At 48.9% G+C, this 18,794-nt stretch overlaps 2 protein-coding genes and 1 long non-coding RNA gene across 11 annotated transcripts in view; 1 reads left to right on the top strand and 2 right to left on the bottom strand.

Annotated features, from left to right (window-relative positions):
* CEBPD (CCAAT/enhancer binding protein delta) overlaps positions 1-1,418 on the bottom strand; it is a 2,186-nt gene extending 768 nt beyond the window's left edge. For 3 of the 5 annotated variants that reach the window (XR_002435602.1, XR_002435603.1, XM_021388245.1), the window contains exon 1: positions 47-1,418. Coding sequence is in view for 3 of the 5 variants with exons in the window: in XM_021388245.1 (XP_021243920.1) it covers positions 47-1,393 (1,347 nt within the window). In the remaining 2 variants the exon portion in view is untranslated. The other 2 variants (XM_021388244.1, XM_021388243.1) reach the window with 1 other exon arrangement.
* Positions 1,947-11,885, top strand: LOC110394409. Of its 2 annotated transcripts, XR_002435606.1 has the most exons (5): positions 1,947-2,643; positions 3,919-4,444; positions 9,430-9,535; positions 10,133-10,278; positions 11,752-11,885. It is a non-coding gene; the product is annotated as an uncharacterized LOC110394409 (long non-coding RNA). The 2 variants fall into 2 exon arrangements; XR_002435605.1 differs by lacking the exon at positions 1,947-2,643 and having other exon boundaries at positions 2,868-4,444.
* The window catches only part of PRKDC (protein kinase, DNA-activated, catalytic polypeptide), an 85,310-nt gene continuing 70,968 nt past the window's right edge, over positions 4,453-18,794 (bottom strand). For 3 of the 4 annotated variants that reach the window (XM_021388233.1, XM_021388232.1, XM_021388231.1), the window contains exons 75-86: positions 18,269-18,356; positions 17,482-17,625; positions 13,334-13,538; positions 12,710-12,777; positions 12,224-12,444; positions 11,837-11,929; positions 9,757-9,846; positions 8,501-8,572; positions 8,214-8,415; positions 7,575-7,763; positions 6,860-6,999; positions 4,453-5,872 (exon numbers count right to left, since the gene is read on the bottom strand). In XM_021388233.1, the coding sequence (XP_021243908.1) occupies positions 5,668-5,872; positions 6,860-6,999; positions 7,575-7,763; positions 8,214-8,415; positions 8,501-8,572; positions 9,757-9,846; positions 11,837-11,929; positions 12,224-12,444; positions 12,710-12,777; positions 13,334-13,538; positions 17,482-17,625; positions 18,269-18,356 (1,717 nt within the window). In that variant the 3' untranslated portion in view covers positions 4,453-5,667. Of the gene's footprint in view, positions 5,873-6,859; positions 7,000-7,574; positions 7,764-8,213; positions 8,416-8,488; positions 8,573-9,756; positions 9,847-11,836; positions 11,930-12,223; positions 12,445-12,709; positions 12,778-13,333; positions 13,539-17,481; positions 17,626-18,268; positions 18,357-18,794 lie in introns of those variants that run through there. The other variant, XM_021388234.1, reaches the window with a different exon arrangement.

Here is an 18,794-nt window from a genome sequence, read left to right on the forward strand (position 1 = left end):
CGGGGGAGCGCGCGGGGCAGCCCGGCGGGGAGCAGCCGGCCGCCGGCTCGGGGGAGGTGGGCGGCGTGGGCTGCCCGCCCAGGTTCATGATGGTCTGCGCGCAGGTGGCGATCTGCGAGGGCAGCAGCGAGGAGGAGAGCTCGGCGTCGCTCCACTCGGGCTCCTGCTTGAGGGCGCCGCGCGAGGAGGCGGCGGAGGAGGCGGAGGAGGGCGACGGGGAGGAGGAGGAGGAGGCGGGGGCGGCGCGGGGCCCGGCGCCCGGCGGGGCGCTGCCGGCGGGGCCCGGCTCCCTGGCGGCGGGCGGCAGGTACTCGCCGTAGTCCCCGCCCCGCTCGGGCTTGTGGTTGCTGTTGAAGAGGTCGGCGAACAGCTCGTCGTTGCACAGCTCCAGGTTGGGCACGGCCGACATGGAGTCGATGTAGGAGCTGAAGTCGATGGCGCTCTCGTCCTCGTACATGGCCGGCGCGGCCGCGCTCAGCTCGGCCAGGTCCGCGCCGCCGCCGCCGGCGCCCGCCGTCTCCTCGGCGCTCATGGCGCGGCCGCCCGGCTTGCAGGCGGGGCCCGGCCCGCCGCTGCCCACCTTGGCGTCGTAGAAGTTGGCGGGCTCGGGGCACCAGCTCCTATAGCATGCCGGCGAGTCCAGGCTGTAGAGGGCGGCGGCGCTCATGGGGGCTCGGGGCCGCGGGCACCACCCGCTGCTGAGCGCCGCTCGCAGCTCCACTGCGTCCGACGGGCGGAGGGGAGCGGGGCCGGGCTGCTGCCCGCGGTACCGGGGTGCGGAGCGGCTCCGGGGTGCGCTGCTGTGCTGCGCCGGGCGCTGCTCCCCGCGGGCGCGTCTCGGGACCTGGGAGTGCAGGCGGCCGCTCGGTGCCTTCTTATACGGCGGCGGCCCCGCCTCCCGTCCCAGTGACGGGCGCGGGGTGTTCCCGGCACCCCCGGGGACCCGGGGGCGGGAGCGGGTGGGGTGCGAGGCCGTGAAGGAGGAGGACGAGGAGGAGGAGGAGGCCGGGCTCGTCCCTGCCCCTCGGGTGTGCGTGTGTGCGCGGAGGGGTGGGAAAGGGCGAGGTGCCGCCGGCCCCTGTCCCCGCGGCTCCTCCCTTGGCACCTGCACGCCGCTTCCCTCGGGCACCGCCGAGCGATGCCACCTGGCGGCCCCGAGGGGACGGAGGGAGGCGGGGATGCCGGGTCCCCGGCGCCTGCCCCCTCCCCGCGTCGCCCCGTCGCACCGGGGCCGCGGCGGCTCCGCTCGGCCCCGCTCCCGGCACCCCAGCGCCCTCCCGAGGCACGCGGCGAGCGCTCGGACGCAGAGCCCCGCGGTACGGGCTGCCGGCACGGCGTTGGGGTGGGAAAGGGGTGCTGGAGGGAGCCGAGCTGCTGCCTTCGTGTTCTTCATAAAGACTTTGCCCCGGCTGCCTTCGGCCCGGCGTTCCAGCAGGTGAATGCTGGAGTCCAGCTCAGGTGGTGGTTCTCAGTGCTTCCTCCTCGTGGGGTGAAGCTCGGGGGCATCTAAGTAAGCGAAAGTGATGCTGCTTACCAGAGTGCTGAATTCAAGGCAGGAATAGAGCCTCATTCTTCTGAAGTCTCAGAAGCTGTTCGCATAGAATTGTAGAATCGTTAAGGATGGGAAAGACCTCTGAGACCATCTAGCCCAACAGCCAGCCCATCACCCCCGTGCCCTCAGTGCCACATCTCTGTGTTTCTTGAACACCTCCAGAGAGAGTGACTCCACCACCTCCCTGGGCAGCCCGTGCCACCGCCTCACCACTCTTTCTGAGAAGAGTTTTTTTTTCCCAATATCCAACCTGAACCTCCTCTGGCACAATTTAAAAGGCCATTACCTCTTGTTCTACTGCTAGTTACATGGGAGAAGAGGCCAATCCCCACCTCACTACAACCTCCTTGAAGGTGACTGTAGAGAGCAACAAGGTCTCCCCTGAGCCTCCTCCTCCTTAGACTGAACAATCCCAGTTCCGTCAGCTGCTCCCCATCAGACCCGTGCTCCACATCTTTCGCCTGCTTTATTGCATGAACAGTTTCACAGCACTCCAGAATGGCTGAGGCTGGCAGGGCCCTCTGGGTCCATGGGGCCCACCCCCCTCTGCAGCAGGGACACCAGAGCACAGGCCCAGGCCCACGTCCAGGCGGTTGCTGAAGGTCTCTGAGGAGCAGACCCCACACACAGCCTCTGGGCAGCCTGCGCCAGTGCTCCGTCACCTGCACAGCTCAGAAGTGCTCCTGGTGTTGTGAGGGAACCTCCTGTGTTCCAGTTTGTGCCCATTGCATCTTGTCCTGCCACTGGGTACTGCCATAAAGAGCTTGGCTTCATTGCTCCCTCCCTGCAGGCATTTACTGACACTGGTGAGATCCCTTGGAGCATCCTCCAGCCCACAGGCCAGGTCTCTCCTGTACTGAGGACCCAGACCGGAGCCCCGTGCTCCAGCTGTGGCCTCAGCTCACCCCTCAGCCTGCTGGCCATGCCGTCCTCACGCAGCCAGGACACCACCAGCTGCGTTGCTGCAGGGGCATGTTGCTGACTCATGTTCATGGGCAGCTGTCATGGGCAGAGAAGCAGAGACAAGAACTTCGATCACTCAGACTGCTGTGTACCTGAGGCGCTAAGCCTATGCTTCTCTTCGGGCTTTGGTAAGTTTTACAGAGCGTTAAAAAACATTGTAAGCATCTGAATTTCTGTAAAAGCTGGCCCTGCTTGAATATAGAAGACAAAAAGGAACTTCAAGGAAACTCTGTGGTAAAGTTCTGGAGAGAACAGATAACCGCTTTACTCTGCGGTGCCAGCTGTGACTCCCAGGAACATGAGCCCTTGAGGAATGGGAGTTAAATCACAGAGCTACATGTGGGGACAGCCTGCAGGGAAGGCAAGGAACCGGGGCAAGGTTTCGGCCTTGTTTCATTCCTCCCCATCCTCTGGAGCTCTCCTGCCCAGGCAGAGGTACAGCACTGCACCAGAGGAGCTGGGAGCAGAGGAGGCCTTGGAGGCGTCGCCCGGCCCAGCGGCAAAGCAGCCTCCAAGGGAGTCTTGGTTCGTGGGCTGGGAAAGGCAGCTGTAGAGCAGGGTGATGGGATGGATTGAAATAGGAAATACCTGAGCATGACACGCAGCATGCCTGCATTTCTTTATCATCTAAGAAAGGAAACTGGAGGCCGGAGCTGGTTTTCCTCCGCATTGAGCAGTCAGATGATGTTTAATTAGAGGGAAATTATAAGATTGACAGGGATGTCAACGGTGAGCTTAAAGGGAGCACTACTCTGTACGCTAACAGAAGCCTACTGAGAGTATAAGCTAATGGGCTGCACAGCTTTTCAGACACAACTAATGCACTTCCAGCTGCAGCCCACATCTGGCTGTTTAATCGAGGAAGGAAATGCCCTGCCGCACTTGTGGACAGCTGCTAGGTTGTGCTGTGCACCACGAGACCTGCGGCGCTCTCTGCCTTTGAGCCATGCATCGTTCCGTTCTTTTCTGGAACCAGAACAAAACCACCCCGTGAAGCGCAGGGCCCAGCAGCCTGAGGTTTTCCTTACGTCAGTTCTTTCCTTGCTCCTTCACGGGTTGGCTTCAGTCTTCCCTTTAGCTTCTGCATTTTATTTAGAGCACTCAAATGAAGACTGTGGACGGCAGCTGCAATTTACATATGCTGGAGGTTAGTTTCAGGCTTAAATAGCTGCAGAGAAAGCCTGCTCATTTGCTGCTCATTAGGGTAATTGCATTCACTTTGCATGGGAAGTGCGTGCCTGTGAGAAGGCAGCGGTTTTATGCAGAATTTGTTCCATGACTGCTTCGTGAGGTTGACAAACACCTTGCTAATAGGACTGAGGTAGCTGTGGCTTCAAATTACAGCACTTAGTTTAGGGCCAGAACCAACTTTATAACTACTTTGAGTGTTTTTTTTTTTTAAGTGCTGTAGGCATCTCCCAAAGGCTGCCGAGGCCCGTGGTGTCAGGGCTACTTGCACCACATTCCTGCTTAGGTCCAGCCCGGGAGGAGACCCACCGAGCAGAGACGTCCAGCGCTGCTGCAGGTATCAAAAGTCACTATGAGAAGAGCCTTGTTAAACTGTAAACCTAAACTTTGTCCTCCCCGGTACAGGTCAAAGTACCTAGTATATATCAGAGGTATGTGCCAAAAGTGCAATTTAACACCTCCTACGAGCAGCCACTTCATCGCTAAATGTCCCCTCGCCTTTTCACGCCGCTTTTTATTGGGCTTTAACTTTCTTATATTTGTAGACTGACAACTTGAGAGTTGAGCGTCAGTCACAGTGCCACCCGCTTTATTGCTGCCAGCCAGGAGAACACACACGCACGTGTATGTAAGAACAGACTGCACTGCACACTTGTGGAAAAAACCTGTCCCCTAACCACCACCTGCACCCATGGGTACACACCGATGTTTTCAGCAAAGTGCCCGAAACTAACTTAGAAAGTGAGCAGTGCATCTGAAGGTTTATTTTTAATTTTTAAATACACGAGGTCTTTTTTGTAATACGCAAGAAGGTAACAAACAGCAGTTACTGTACCGCTGCCAGCTCCCCCCCAGCCCGTCAGGGCTCTGCCTGCAGCCTCCCCTTTCCCGCCTCCCTTAGCCAGGCCAGGCCCTGCTCCCCGCTGCGCTGTGCACTGGGCCGCAGAGGCAGGAAGGAACGCTTCTGAGCAGTGCAAGGGCAAAGACTCGCTTTTATTACACCTTTTACGATAATTATTAAAAACATCAATGGAAGTTATCTTCTGCATTGAACTCTGGGTAACAAATAACCGCAGTGTTTTAAGAGAGCTGTCTTGCCCCCTCGTTGCCTGTGCTGTATCTGCCACCAAGGTTAGCCGGGAGCTGCCAGCGAGAAGAGCCAGACCTCGCACAGCTTCTCAGCTTTGTCACACGCAAATACCAAAGTGCAACGGCCATTACTTTGTTGTCCTGCAGGTATGGCAAGGAGCCTGCAGTACTCTGCTGTGCTGTCAGTGCCTGCTTCTGGCTTCGGCTTTCCAAAGTAATTTGGAATTATTAACAAATGAGGACTGCAGACCTCTAAAGTACAGAGGTCACAGACCAAAATGCCTAGGTGCTAACAGCCAGTCTGCTGTAACAAACTGGTACCATCTCATCGCTGCTTTCTCATCATCCAGAAATGAAACAGCCATCCAGATACTTCAGGTGTTCTCTAGTGCTAAAAGATATTTTCTTTAGTTCTACTGCGTGCTTTACAGTTTCTACTGACACGAAAGCTTTCTCATTTTAATTAAAAATAAGGTGTCTTCAGAATGGTTTCAGAAAGGCCTTTGGGAAGAAAAACAGTAACGACCCAAAGCACACCCTTTTACTGCAAGGATGCCTGCAAGTCCAGAGGGTGTGAATTCATGCTCTGGTCTGGATGACTGGAGCACCTTTCAGATTGCCCCTAACGCTCTGCAGCCTCACCAGTTCTTCCCACGCTGATTTTAACATGAGGACAATACAGCTGTTTGGTTACAGAACCATGTAAGCAAATCACTGTTTGAATACAGCTTTCATACAGAAACATTTCCTGTATTAGTCGAGTTAACCAACGATGATAAAAGCGGCTTTTCACTCCTTGGCCTTAAAATTCGGACTGGCTGCAGCTGCGTATGAGGGTTCCCTCCCCTCGTCAGACTGGACTTTCAAGAGCAGCCTCACATCCAAGGTTCCCATCCTTCCCACACCCTGCCGAGGACGTTGGGGTCCGTCGCTTGGTCTATCAGGCACCGCACCTGGGTCTCCTCAGACAGTCCGTCCTCTGGCTCCTTGGCTCTGATATTATGGTCAGTGCTGCCACGAGCCACAGCTGCAAAATCGTTGTAACAAGGCATCTTCTCATAGCCCAGGCGCAGCTCGTCACTAAAATTGGGAACACAAGAATTAAGTTTTTGAAAGGAATGAGCAAAAAAAAATAACAGGTAGGGGTTTTTATCTCGGACACCATTCGTGCAACTTTATTTTTTAAGATGAGGAGCTCAGTAGTTGTAGGCAGCTTGGCCGGTCAAAGACCTGTGATTTCGGGTGAATAATTACCATGAATATTTCAATCTGCTAAAAAATCTCTTAACTGAAAGGAGGACGCAGCAGTTCCCATCCACATTGTTATCTCCCCACCTGTTCCGCTCATCTGTGCCTACAAGGAGCATTTTGCTCCCTTTTCCAGTACAGCCCTGACAGCAGGAGACTCCTCCTGAGTCTTTCACTTTTCAGAAGTTTTATGGTTTTAAAACAAGCTTGCTTTCATTACATTCTTTCTTTTTTGGAATAATCCAGAATGTCTTTTTAAAAGAGGATGGAAGGGATTAATTGTACTTTAACTGAGCCTTAAAGACATTCTAGTTTGAGCCAGACCTGACCAGACTGACAGAAATGACCTGAGAATGCCATCACATTCATATTTGATGTTTTTGGAAAGCAGCGTGCTTCCATGCCTCCTGTACAGCTGGATCGGGTTCTGCTTCAAGCAGCTGCCCAGCAGAAGCACACCGATTTTTAAATACTACTCCTAGCCCAAAAGCTGTGTCGATGAACACAAAGAACAGCAATCTGACAAGCGAGCAATTGAGCAAGCTTACAGGGTGGGAACACGTGCTGCCAGAACAGTAAAACTGCTCAGGAAGCCTGAGCTGGAGCAAGAGCACTCGGGGAGATGTTCTTCCTGGCGGCAGCGTGTCAAGAGAGCTCTATGTGGAAGCAAACGGATCTGACAGAAGGGTGGGTGAAATTCTACCCTGTCTGCCTCTCCTCTTTCCTAGCTGCCACTCTGTCTGAAGGGAGCGAAGTCTGACCCAGGAGCGTGCCAAAGCTCTTAGCGGTGCAGTCTGAAACAGAAGGGGAGCATCTTACCAAGTGATTCGTGCAGGATTGGCACCCGTAAGCTTCCTTTTGACGTAGCTGACTTTTTGCAAAGGGTACCAGTTTACTTCAGCAGTGTTTATCTCCTTAATCCACGTGCCTCCTTTTTTCAGCTGCCTTTGTTCAAAGTTCTAAAGAGAAAACAGTTTTGCTCTATTTATCGTACTTAAAAAGACCTTTAAGCTGCCACATCACACCAACTCACGGCAGCAACTCCTCACTGCAGCTGCAATAGAGGGCAAAACACTGAGATGGCATCTGGACTGCCTATGAATTACACTTTAATTTACAACTGGACTTAAATACGACTTGTTTCAGATTCTTTTCCCTGTAATTATTAGATAAATACAGTGTTGTTGTATAAGTTTTGTGTTGATTAGATGAATCAATCCAAAAAGCTGAAAATATTTATGCTGCTGCCATAAGCAGTGTAACGTGATCAAAAGACACCGACATTTTTAGGGTTATCATGCAGACAAAGAACAGTGTGCTGACAGCACGGACGTGCACAACTCTTCTTTGTCCACCGTCATCATCCTTACAGAATTCTGCTATTTTAGATGCTTGAAGTCCAATTTCTCTATGAACTCGGTATAACAAAGAAAGACAAAGGAAGCACTGAGACCGCTCCTTTTGGATCACTACTGTTCTTACTACAGTTTTAGAATTTCTACATGAAGAAAACGGAAAGAAAAAAGCCCCTCACCTTCCAGTCCAGGGAAGGCTCTTTTACAAACACATCCATTGTGCTGATGAGGAGATCGGGATCCGCACGATACGCTCTCAGGGCGTGCACCATCACGCTGTAAATGAGGCCCCACTCCTTCACTGGCATCATCAGATTCACGAACTGGCGAGTCAGGCGGAAAGGCATCAGCTCCGGCACAGGCAGAAACTAACCCGTGGGAAGGACAGCCAGAAGAAAACAAGAATTAAGAAACCTTGTCACAGAAGGGTTAGAATTTTATTTTTTTTCTTCTTTTCAAGCCTTGAAACCTCCTTTGTCACTTAAGTGAAAACATGCAGCTCGGTGGAACGGAGCCACACCGTGCCATCCCGGCTCTGGTTGTGAGCACCTAGCGGCAGTGGCTGAAAGCACACGGTAAAACAACACCACTGTATGGACTGACAGTCTATTTCTTCACACCCTCTCCCCTCCACGTAAAACTCTACAGCTCCCTGTTTGCCCGACAGCGCCTGGAAACAGGTTGCATTCTATGAGCTAGAAATAAAGGTTACTTTGCATCACAACGATGGCAAATCAGAAGCCTCAAATTTAAGTACAGAGAATACACTTGTAATTGCATACGCAGAAGCTGTAACAAGTGAGTTACATAACAAATACCTGCGTGGCTGAGCCAAACGCGTGTCCAAAGTCTATTCCCACCATGCCACCCGTCTCCTTGTTAATCATGAAGTTGGACAGGTGTCTGTCTCCAATTCCAAGTATCCAGTGACTGATGCACATCAGTGCGTGAGAGCTGGCAAAGTGCGACCGCAGCGCCAGGAAGGCCTCAGGCGATGTGCTCATCTTCACAAAGGCTCTCCTGGGCAGAAGAGAAGTTACTTTTAGCATGCAGATAAGACAGCAGCTTCTGTTTCCCAGCGAGCAGTCATTACCAGCGCGCTCACCGCAGCAGATCTTCTGGAACGCTGTTCTCCCTGCTCTTGAAGGCGATAACTGTTTCTGTGCGGCTCGCGTTTCTGCGAATTGACCAAAGAATAATGTCAGCCACTGAAGTAACAGCCAGGGTACAATCAGTAAGCAGCACAGCAAGTCACACACGGAGCTTGCCCGAAAGATTTTATCTGATATTAAAAATAAATCCTCATCCCTTTTTCCGAGCAGTTATTTCTGAGATGGAAATTTCTTACTATGAAGTAGTGTATAGCTTGGTCTAGTTTCCCCTACATTAGGTAGACGGGTTAAGATTTAATAAAGCAGAACAGTCTTTCTGTCTGGACAGCCTCTTCCATGCACAGTAGCTAAGGCCCAAGTGGAACCTCTCAGCAATGCACAGTGGTCGCATTTACACCAGAAAATAGTGCAGTGGAAGGGGAGGCAACAGGACAAGACAGCTGGTGCTGAAGGCATTCATGCCACACATCCAGGGGAGGGAGGGTGACTGCTTTGGGCCAGCTCAGGTCCACTGCTACGAGCGGAGTGGCTGTGGGCAGCCGAAGGCTCTGGGGCAGACTTCCAGCTGAGTTTCATCAGAAAGCAGTGATACGCAGGCTCACATCGCTGAGCTGTCCCTGAGTGCATGAGGTAAGCGGGGGTGACTGGGAATTTACTCCAAAAGCACATTCCTCATCTGAATGAAAATGTTCATGTAGACACACTCAGATAAACGAGTCAAAGTTTTCACTGAAGAAGCAAGAAGCTTCTGTTTAAGCATAACCTGGAGGTTATGAGCTCATCAAAACGCTCCACTGGGAACTTTCCTTCCCCAGAACAGTATGAGACCTGGGCAGGTGTCGAAGTTCTTTTGAGAGGATGCTCACGTCACGTATTCTTAACCTATCAGTGAATTATAGTGGCATTCTCTGCCCAACTTCAGCAGGTGCTCTGGCTCTCAGGCAGCACCTGAATGCCTCATCAGGAACAAGATACTCAGAAAAGACAGCTGAAGAAGAGCATCTGCTTCTAGACACATTCCTTAGGAGGTGAGCAAACTTGTGGAATTATTCCTGCACTCTGTTGGGATTTTATCAGTACTAAAGTCCTTCCGCAGAACATCTCATGTTAGACAACGCAGTCTAACACACGAGCAAAAAGTAGGTCTAGCCAGCACACAATAAAGTAATTACTTTTTCCGGGACTTTCCACAATTGTGTGTATGTGTGCATACTCTATCTGTTCTACATGCAGTTCTCTTAAAACTTACTTGTACATAGCAGTGTATCGCGATAAGCCTTGTGCCTTCCCACCCATCTTGGACAACCAGTCAGCATAGGCAGTGCGAGGTCCTTTTCGGCTGTGGACATAGGAGGGAAAAAAAGAAAAAAAAAAAAGGTTGATTTCTCTGTATTACCCATGTCTGTACCTGAATATTTGCAGACTAATTGCATACTGCTACGACACATGAGATTTTTAAGCACAGAAGGCCATGGGAGCTATAGTGTACATTAATTCTAGCCTTGCTATGAAGTGTATGCAGTCAGTGCACATGTTGATCTATCCATCTCCTTCCCCCCAGCTTTGAATGCATTTCAGTCATATGTGATAGGCATTAATGTCTCAAAGACATTAATTTTCAACAGGTACTGTAAAAATCAGAAGCTGCATTGAGAAGACCTAAAATAACCTCTCCAGGGAAGGAAAGATGCTTTTACCGTGGTCTCTCATCCACCTGAGAGGATAATTATGCAGCCTGCCCCACGACACTGCTTTTTGTCCATCCAAACAGGTAAGGAGTGCAGAAGGCAGACCGTTTTCTTTTCAGGACATTTAGGAGTGTAGGAATGGGAACTCAGAGGACTTAAGTATTAATCCAGACTTCATTAGTTACAGTACCTACAGAATAACTGTTTTTCCTCCCATCTTATCTGCGTACACTACTATGCTACCCATGAAACTGCTGGTCTGTTCCACAGAAACAGCAACTGAGTAGAACAGCCGCCTGTTCCCCTTCTTCCAAAACATACAGTCATTAAGGCTGGAAAAGTCCACTAAGATTATCTAGTTCAACCGTCAGCCCATCACCACCATGCCCACTAAACGCGCTAGCCATGTTCTGAGGTATAGAGATCCTTTCCATTTAAGAAATATTTATCATTTCTAAACTGTGCAGCCCGTCACTTTGGATAGAAGACTTCAAAATTTCAGGAATTTATTCACCCTCACCCCAACTGAAATATTGCCTGTAAGAATTTCAGAATCCTCCTTTGGGAGTGCTGCTGTTCACCCACAGCTCAGCATAAGTGTCCTAACTGATTCAGCTGTAGAGTGCACGGGGAAGTATTTCAAGTCAATAATAAAATAAGGCTGTTTGTATGATAAATCATTAACTGTTTTCAGAAAGATACTGATAATCTACATTTAGTATTAGAAACCTCCCCTCATGAGAAGCTCCACTTTCAGTAATTGAAGTGGGATCAACACGAACGCTATTGTTCACAGAAGCAAACTAGATACCAGGGATGGGGGAACTGTAGTAATTCCTAAATGCTCAGTCAAAAATCAACTACAGAAACAAAGGCTCTTTGGAGTCCAACCTGCACATTGGAACTTCCTCCAACCTGCCCTGTAAGCAGGAGAACTAGTAAAAATAATTGATGACGACTCTTGGACATGCCCAAACAGAGACCGTGCACTAAGGAAAGAAGTCAGTAAATGAAACCACATTTCTAAACTCCAGGACAGAAACTGGATATATAGAAGCTTCCAGGTTGACATGCTAAAATCAATCAATTTTACAAATATTCATCCCTTAATTACAAGCATTCAAAAGACATAAAGCTCATTTATTCAAATCCAGCCTTTGTTCACAGTTAGAGACAATGTTCTTTCACAGCTGCGTTTTGCCTATCTGCCAATTTCCTCCATCCTGCACTCGCTGCTGAACACAGCTTCTGAGCAGCTCTGTCTCTGCTCCCCCGCCTTCTCTCCCCCCTTGCTGATAGACATCCATTTCCTGCCTGATCAAATCAGGAGATCAAAATCCTTTGCTTGTAGAAAATCAATCTGCTGATAAGGAAATGGTGATGATAACGACGTCACACACACGATTATAAGCCTCTTGTTTAAACAAACTGGGTGGAGGATATTCCAGGTACAATGGTACTCATTAAACAAACAGTTGCTAATTACTAATTTGGGTCAGGAAGTACAAAGTGCCTCCTTGCTTACAGGTACTTTTCTTTCTTTCCTTTAAATAAAGGAAACGCTGCCACAAGATGGTCAGCATCACGATGAGCCCATTAGCAGTGGTCCCTATGAGAGGAGGCAGCAAAGCCAAGCATCACCTGTTATAGTTGGCGTTTTCCTCTTCAGTCATGCTGTTCCTCAGGAATTCTTTCAAAGTACAGGTATTTTCCAGCCACTTGATGAGTCCCAGCCTGGAACAAAAGTAATCAGAGACATGAACAAGTAGCTTAGAGTTGGAACAACACAGAATTGGAAGCAACGCATTCTAGTGTCTGCTAAAAGACCGAAGAAAGCTGCCAATTTAAATATACTCTGCAATACAGTTTCCAGACAAAGCAGTTTCAAAAGGAAAAAAATAAATAAAAAAGCAAGCCACAACCCAGAGCGCTCTGAACCAGAATCTGGCACACACAAACCACACTTTCCAACACTGCAACCACAGATGTTAACGTAAGAATTTCTGCCCCTTCAAGATAAAGTCCTACCTTGTGGTCATGGGGATGACCTGGTAAGTTTTCAGCTGCATATTCCTTTGGCTACAGGCAGCATCTTGGGAAAGGACGATGTTCATTACATCGAACAGCTGCTCGATGCGTTGGTCTTGTCGCAGGTCTTCTCCACCTTTGACAAGAAAAGGATACTCCTGCTCATCGCTGCCTCGGATTGTTATGCGCTTGGGTTTCCTCAAGGATTCCAATACCATTATCTTGGAAGACACGAAAAAGCAAGTATTAGTGACAGAAGACTCAGTCTTACAGAATCACCACTGAAATTAAGCCTATCTGGCATTCCCAGATGGCACAATCAAGTTGCTCGATTCCTACTCAGAGACCAAAGAAAGTTCTGCAAAACAGCATTTATGCGCTCCAAGATGTGTACACAGTAACAACCTTTCTATTGGCAAATTCTCCAGACTGAATATGGCCACAGGTGCATAACACCAGGACTTGGACCCAAGCTCACAAACATACCCGTTCATCAAAGCCAGAGATCTTCACGTGGTACTCCGGCAGAGGTTTCCCCTTCCCATCATACTGACCTGTGGTAGGGTGGGGTGGGGATGGGAAAAGGAAAAATTGACACAGTCTGATTTTAAATATTATCAATAGTATTTTTTAAAGTGTGTTTAAGAATAGAAAACTCTTATAATGTTGCCAATTTAACGAAATGTTTAGATCTTTCGAGAAAATACACGAGAATACGTAACAATCCATTCTCATTATACACTTATCTTTGAATTACTAATGGTCCTTCCCTTTTTAAGCAGTTAGATTTTCAAATCTTAATAGCTTGAGAGGACACATCCTTGCTCAATTATAATTAAGCATATATTAGATTTAACCCTGAGATTTTCCTGGAATCGTGCCTTTAAAAGAAGGTTTTAGATTAGAGATGCAATTTTTGATAGTTCTAAAAAATCAGGCATACAGCTGAAGAACAGATTAAAGAGATCAAATAATAGTTATTTCAGATGAAGGCTACTTCTGTGTAAGGTGAGAACGATGGGCCATACAGCCAACGTAAGCAGCAGAGCTCAGAAGCAGCAGCTTTCTTGTATGGGACATTTCCACCATTGCTGCTGAAGGGGAACTTACCAGGGACCTCCAGCTCATTCCTCAAGAACTCAGCTTTGAATTCACTCATCCACGGTGAACACTCCTTCAGGTTTCCAGGTTCTTTATAGGCTTTGCTCATTTTGGCAAGAAGAGACGTTGTGATCTCATTAAAATCACTGGCCTTCATATCCAACAGCTTTGAACCGTCTTTTCCAAAATGATTCTCAAAATCCTTCCCAAAAGCCTGAGGTTCATTCACAGACATGAATCCTGTTAGGATAGTGCTTGGAACTCCCCAGGAACACCACATCAGTACCTTCCCATCCAGACACACAGCTTCATCTGCCTTCCCAAAACACCTCCATCTTTCTCCCGCTCCAGTTCTTCTCCTCCATCATTTCTAGTCTGCCTGAACATTTTCGTTGCCTGTTTCATAGACCCCGCCAGCTGCTAGCAACAGAAATACTGACATTTCCCAACTCCAGTGACACCAGAGCTCTGCAGAATTAGACCACAAACCTTTTTGCTATGTCAAAATCAGCAGTTTATCCCTTCTTACCTCTTCCAGCTGCACCTGGATTCTGGGTCAGCATATCAATAATGCTGCTTGTTACACTTACAGAATCACAGAATATCCTGAGTTGGAAGGGACCCACAAGGATCATCGAGTCCAACTCCTACCTGGTCCAAGAGACTACTGAACTGACCCAGAACATTTCCACTCTCAGCGGAATCTGGGACAGTACCTCCCATTCCCTCTTGTTTTCAAAACAAATCTTAAGCTACAAGACCTGTGGTCTTATCTCCTGCCCCCCAAAATACAATTACTCACAGACTGCCTCAATACACCATTCACAGACGTGATTTCTTAACCGCAGCAAGTTTAATCAAGGACTTCTGATGCTAACAGTGGAGTTCTTCCAGATGGAAAAGTGTAAGGGTCAAAAGCAGGCCAACAGTTGGTTATCCTGAGTATTTATGTGTGCCTTTAATAAGAATATCTACTTGCAGGATGACAGTTGTACTGTCAAAGTAACACGTATGTGTAACTAATACTGCTCACATAGTCCCCTGACAAAAGGGCAAAGCGATGTCTAACAGACATTGCTTCTGTTACCGGTGCCACAGGACATAACACATCAAGCAGTTATGAATATACCTTGTTTGCTTACAAAAAAACTTAGAACAGCTAGTAAAATACTGATTTAAAACACAAACGAATGCAAATGAATTGACTGGTGACATCAGGATTGGAGGCTGCCTGGGCTGTAGTGACCAGGATGAGTTCATGCACCGGAGGGATATGAGACAGGCAAAGAGTAAAATTAGGATGCTAAATTTTAGGAAAGGTAACTTCCAGCTCTTCGGGGAGTTAGTCAGTAAACCACCCTGGGAAACTGCCCTCATGGGTAAGGGTGCAGAGCAGAGCTGGAAGATCTCTGAGGAAGCTTTCCTCAGCGTGCAAGAACTCCCATCCCCAGGTGTAGCAGGTCAGGAAAGGAAGGCAAGAGACCGGCATGGCTGAATCGGGACCTGTTGGTCAAACTGAAGAGCAAGAAGAAAATGCACAGGCAGTGGAAACAGGGGCAGGTATCGTGGGAAGAGTATCAGGAAGCTGCTAGGCTGTGCAGGGATGGGGTCAGGAAATCCAAGGCCCAGCCTGAACTGAATTTGGTAAGGGATGCCGAGAACAAGAAATGCTTCTACAGGCACCTCAACCAGAAAAGGAAAGTTCAGGAGGGAGTACCCTCCCCTAGTGAGACAGGCAGGCTGGTAACAACAGACAAGGAGAAGGCTGAGGTACTTAACTTTTTTGCCTCGGTCTTCTCTAACTGCTCACCACACAGCCCTCAAATGTTTGGTTTGGTAGGAGGGGACTCGGGAAGCAACATCCCTCCCACTGTAAGCGAAGATCAGGTTCGTAACCACCTGAGGAACATGAACATCTACAAGTCTATGGGTCCCAATGACATGCATCCCAGAGTCCTGAGGGAATTGGCTGATGTAGTCACCAAGGCACTCAGTGATATTTGAGAAGTCGTGGCAATCAGGTGAAGTCCCTGGTGACTGGAAAAAAGGAAACATCATACCCATTTTTAAAAAGGGTAAAAAGGATGACCCTGGGAACTACCAACCTGTCAGTCTCACTTCTGTGCCGGGGAAGATCATGGAACAGATCCAACTGGAAGCTTTGCTAAGGTGCATGGAAGGCAGGAAGGTGATACAGGAGAACCAGCACGGCTTCACCAAGGGCAAATCCTGCTTGACTAACTTAGTGGCCTTTTATGATGGTGTCACTGAATCAATGGACAAGGCAAGAGCCACTGATGTCATCTATCTAGACTTCAGTAAGGCCTTTGACATGGTACACCACAAAATGCTTCTCTCCAAATTAGAAAGATACAGATTTGAAGAGGACGTTCAGTGGACGAAGAACTGGCTGCAGGATTGAATCCAGAGAGTGGTGGTCAATGGCTCCATGTCTGGATGGAGATCAGTGCTGAGTGATGTCCCCCAGTGGTCGGTGCTGGGGCCAATACTCTTTAATATCTTCATCAATGACACTGACAGTGAGGTCGAGTGCACCCTCAGCAAGTTTGCAGATGACACCAAGCTGTGGGGTGCAGTCGGCACACCCGAGGGATGATATGCCATTCAGAGGGATCTAGACAGGCTTGAGCAGTGGGCCCAGAAGAACCTCATGAGGTTCAACAAATCCAAGTGCAACGTCTTGCACCCAGGTCGAGGCAACCTTCATTACCAATACAAGCTGGGGGATGTAAGGATGGAGCACAGCCCTGCCGAGAAAGACCTGCGGGGTACTATTGGATGGGAAGCTAGACAAGAGCCAGCAGGGTACCCTCACAGCCCAGAAAGCCAACTGTATCCTGGGCTGCAACAAAAGAAGCATGGCCAGCAGGGCGAGGGAGGTGATCCTATCCCTCTACTTTGCACTGGTGAGGCCTCACCTGGAGTACTGCGTCCAGATGTGGAGTCCTCAGTACAGGAGAGACATGGACCTGTTGGAGTGTGTCCAGAGGAGGGACACCAAAATGATCCACGGGATGGAACATCTCACCTGTGAGGACAGGCTGAGAGAGCTGGGGCTGTTCAGCCTGCAGAATAGAAGGCTCCAAGGTGACCTGATAGCAGCCTTTCAGTACCTAAAGGGGAACTACAGGAAAGAAGGGGACAGACTCTTCAGCAGGGTCTGTGGTGACAGAACAAGGGGAAATAGTTTCAAGCTTGAAGAGGGTAGATTTAGGTTGGATATAAGGAAAAAGTGTTTTATAGTGAGGGTGGTGAGGCACTGGAACAGGTTGCCTAGAGATGTGGTTGATATGCCATCCCTGGAGACTCTCAAGGCGAGGCTGGATCAGGCCCTGGGCAACCTGATGTAGCTGTGGTGCCCCTGTTCATTGCAGGGGAGCTGGACTAGATGACCTTTAAAGGTCCCTTCCAACTCTTAAAGATTCTGTTTCTATGAAGGTGGGGGTCTAATAAGGCTGCTATGTGAATGAATAAATCAGTAGTTTGTCTCTCTTCTTAACAATGACTAACACTCATTTAGCTTTCCTGCCAGCTCTTGACTCTTCACAGCTGATGTTTCCACAGAACTATCACAAATCAAGAGCTTGCTCTTGAGTTGCAATAGTCAGCTCAGACCCAAGCAGTCTACATGCAAATTAGGCTTGGGTTTGGGCTTTTTTTTCCTCTTCATGCATCACTTCATTTTTCTACACCAACTTTCACTATTCTAGATCTCAATTCATTTTGCGAAATCCTTTCTGCAATTCCTCATAGTTGTAACTTTTCTGAATAACCTACCCTCAAAGCTTCATATCAGTACCAAATCTGTACAGCACAGAACCTGACACTGCTCCCACACCCGTGGCAGCAGGGGAAACACAAGGCCACACCTCCACGCAGGGTCACAGAGATGCCCTTGCTGAGGACCTGGGGCAGGCAGCAGGACCACAGAGCCTGCGGGGTAGTCACAAGGGGAAAGTTGAGCCATAACAGCTCCACAGCACCCAACAATGAAATCCTGAAGTCTTAAACTCCATCTCTTGCTTCATCTAGTCCTGCAGCACCTGTGAAAGCTGTGATCTGGTTCCCCTCTTTTGACTTTCTAGTGCCTTCTACAGAAGCGCACAACACCAATTCTATTCAGTCACCGCACATACCTGAACAAAGCGTTTCCTCAGCCATCCAAGGCCAGGAGCCGTCACATCTCCCAAATTCTTGTACATTCCTTCATACATTTCCTTAAGTTTAGTTTTATTCCTCTGAGTTTTTACCAGTTCATTTCTGACATCCCCAACCCAGTCCTGAAAGCAGAAGGAAACAGAGGAGTACAGACAAAAAGTCGTTGGTAATTTGCTCAGATTGCATTAGGGTTACTGCATGTACTAACGGTCAACTAACATGTCTTTTGAGAGCCAGATGAGCAAAAGTCTGTGCAAACATTCTCCTCTCATTCTGTTTTTTGATAAAAACGTCTCTACTTTCTAACATAACAATGTTTACTACCACGGCATCTGGTACAAACTAAGAAAGCCCCCACGGGGCCAGGAATGGGATCAAACACTGAACAAGGGAATTCTTGCCACAACAGCGTGGGCAGAGGCACTCAGCAGAGAGCAGGCAAAGGGCACAAGGACCCCAGCAGACAGAAATTATGGAGATGGCCATAAACGCTAACTCTGTAACAGTTTGGGAACAATGAAGCAGGGCTGACCATGGGGCAGCGCAGAGACCCCAGAAGGAGAAAGCTGAGGAGGACGACTGCAAAGCAGTCGGCAGGCAGAAGGAACGGGGAGCGGTGTGAGGAAAAGCTTGTAGAACACCTCAGCATCAGTGCCAGCCCATTACAGGGAGAAAAACTTCCTGCAGCTGTGGCATCTCCGCCCTGCGCTTCTTTCCTAAACGCAGTGTGGGGAAGGAAGGGGGAAAAACAGTAATACACCTTACCTTAAAAAGCATTACGGGACTAGAGAGCTGCTCCAAGGACAGAATAAAATCTTGAACTACTCCTCCTCTGTCCAACTTGTCCTTGATACTTTAAAAGAAAAAAGTGCATCAATTCAGCAGAAACTACCATCACCTAGCCTGCTGACAAGCCACGATACACATCAGCTGCTACATCCAAGAATCAGGTAATACTAACTGGGGGGAGGAGTGGGCACAAATGGGGAGGACGACTCAGGATTCTCCTGGGCCGTACAAGTGTTAATTATTGGCTGTCCTCACTGCACAGCTCCTAATTTCTTGGTAATTAAGTGCCCTGCTACGAAAACAGCTGCTTGGTGGGGTAGCGGTTAGCACTCTTACAACAGAAACTGGCATTAACAAGACCTGTCATGACAGTGATTCAAGAGTGATAAAGTTTGTGAAGCACAAGCCCTTCCCTTTTAGTTTTAAGTTAAGATTTTCCGCAAATGAATCAGAAATTTGAGAAAAGGCAAAGGGACACCTAAAATTATTGCAGTGGTTCTAC

This window comes from Numida meleagris, chromosome 2 (assembly GCF_002078875.1).
Source record: "Numida meleagris isolate 19003 breed g44 Domestic line chromosome 2, NumMel1.0, whole genome shotgun sequence".
Taxonomy (NCBI): Eukaryota; Metazoa; Chordata; class Aves; order Galliformes; family Numididae; genus Numida; species Numida meleagris.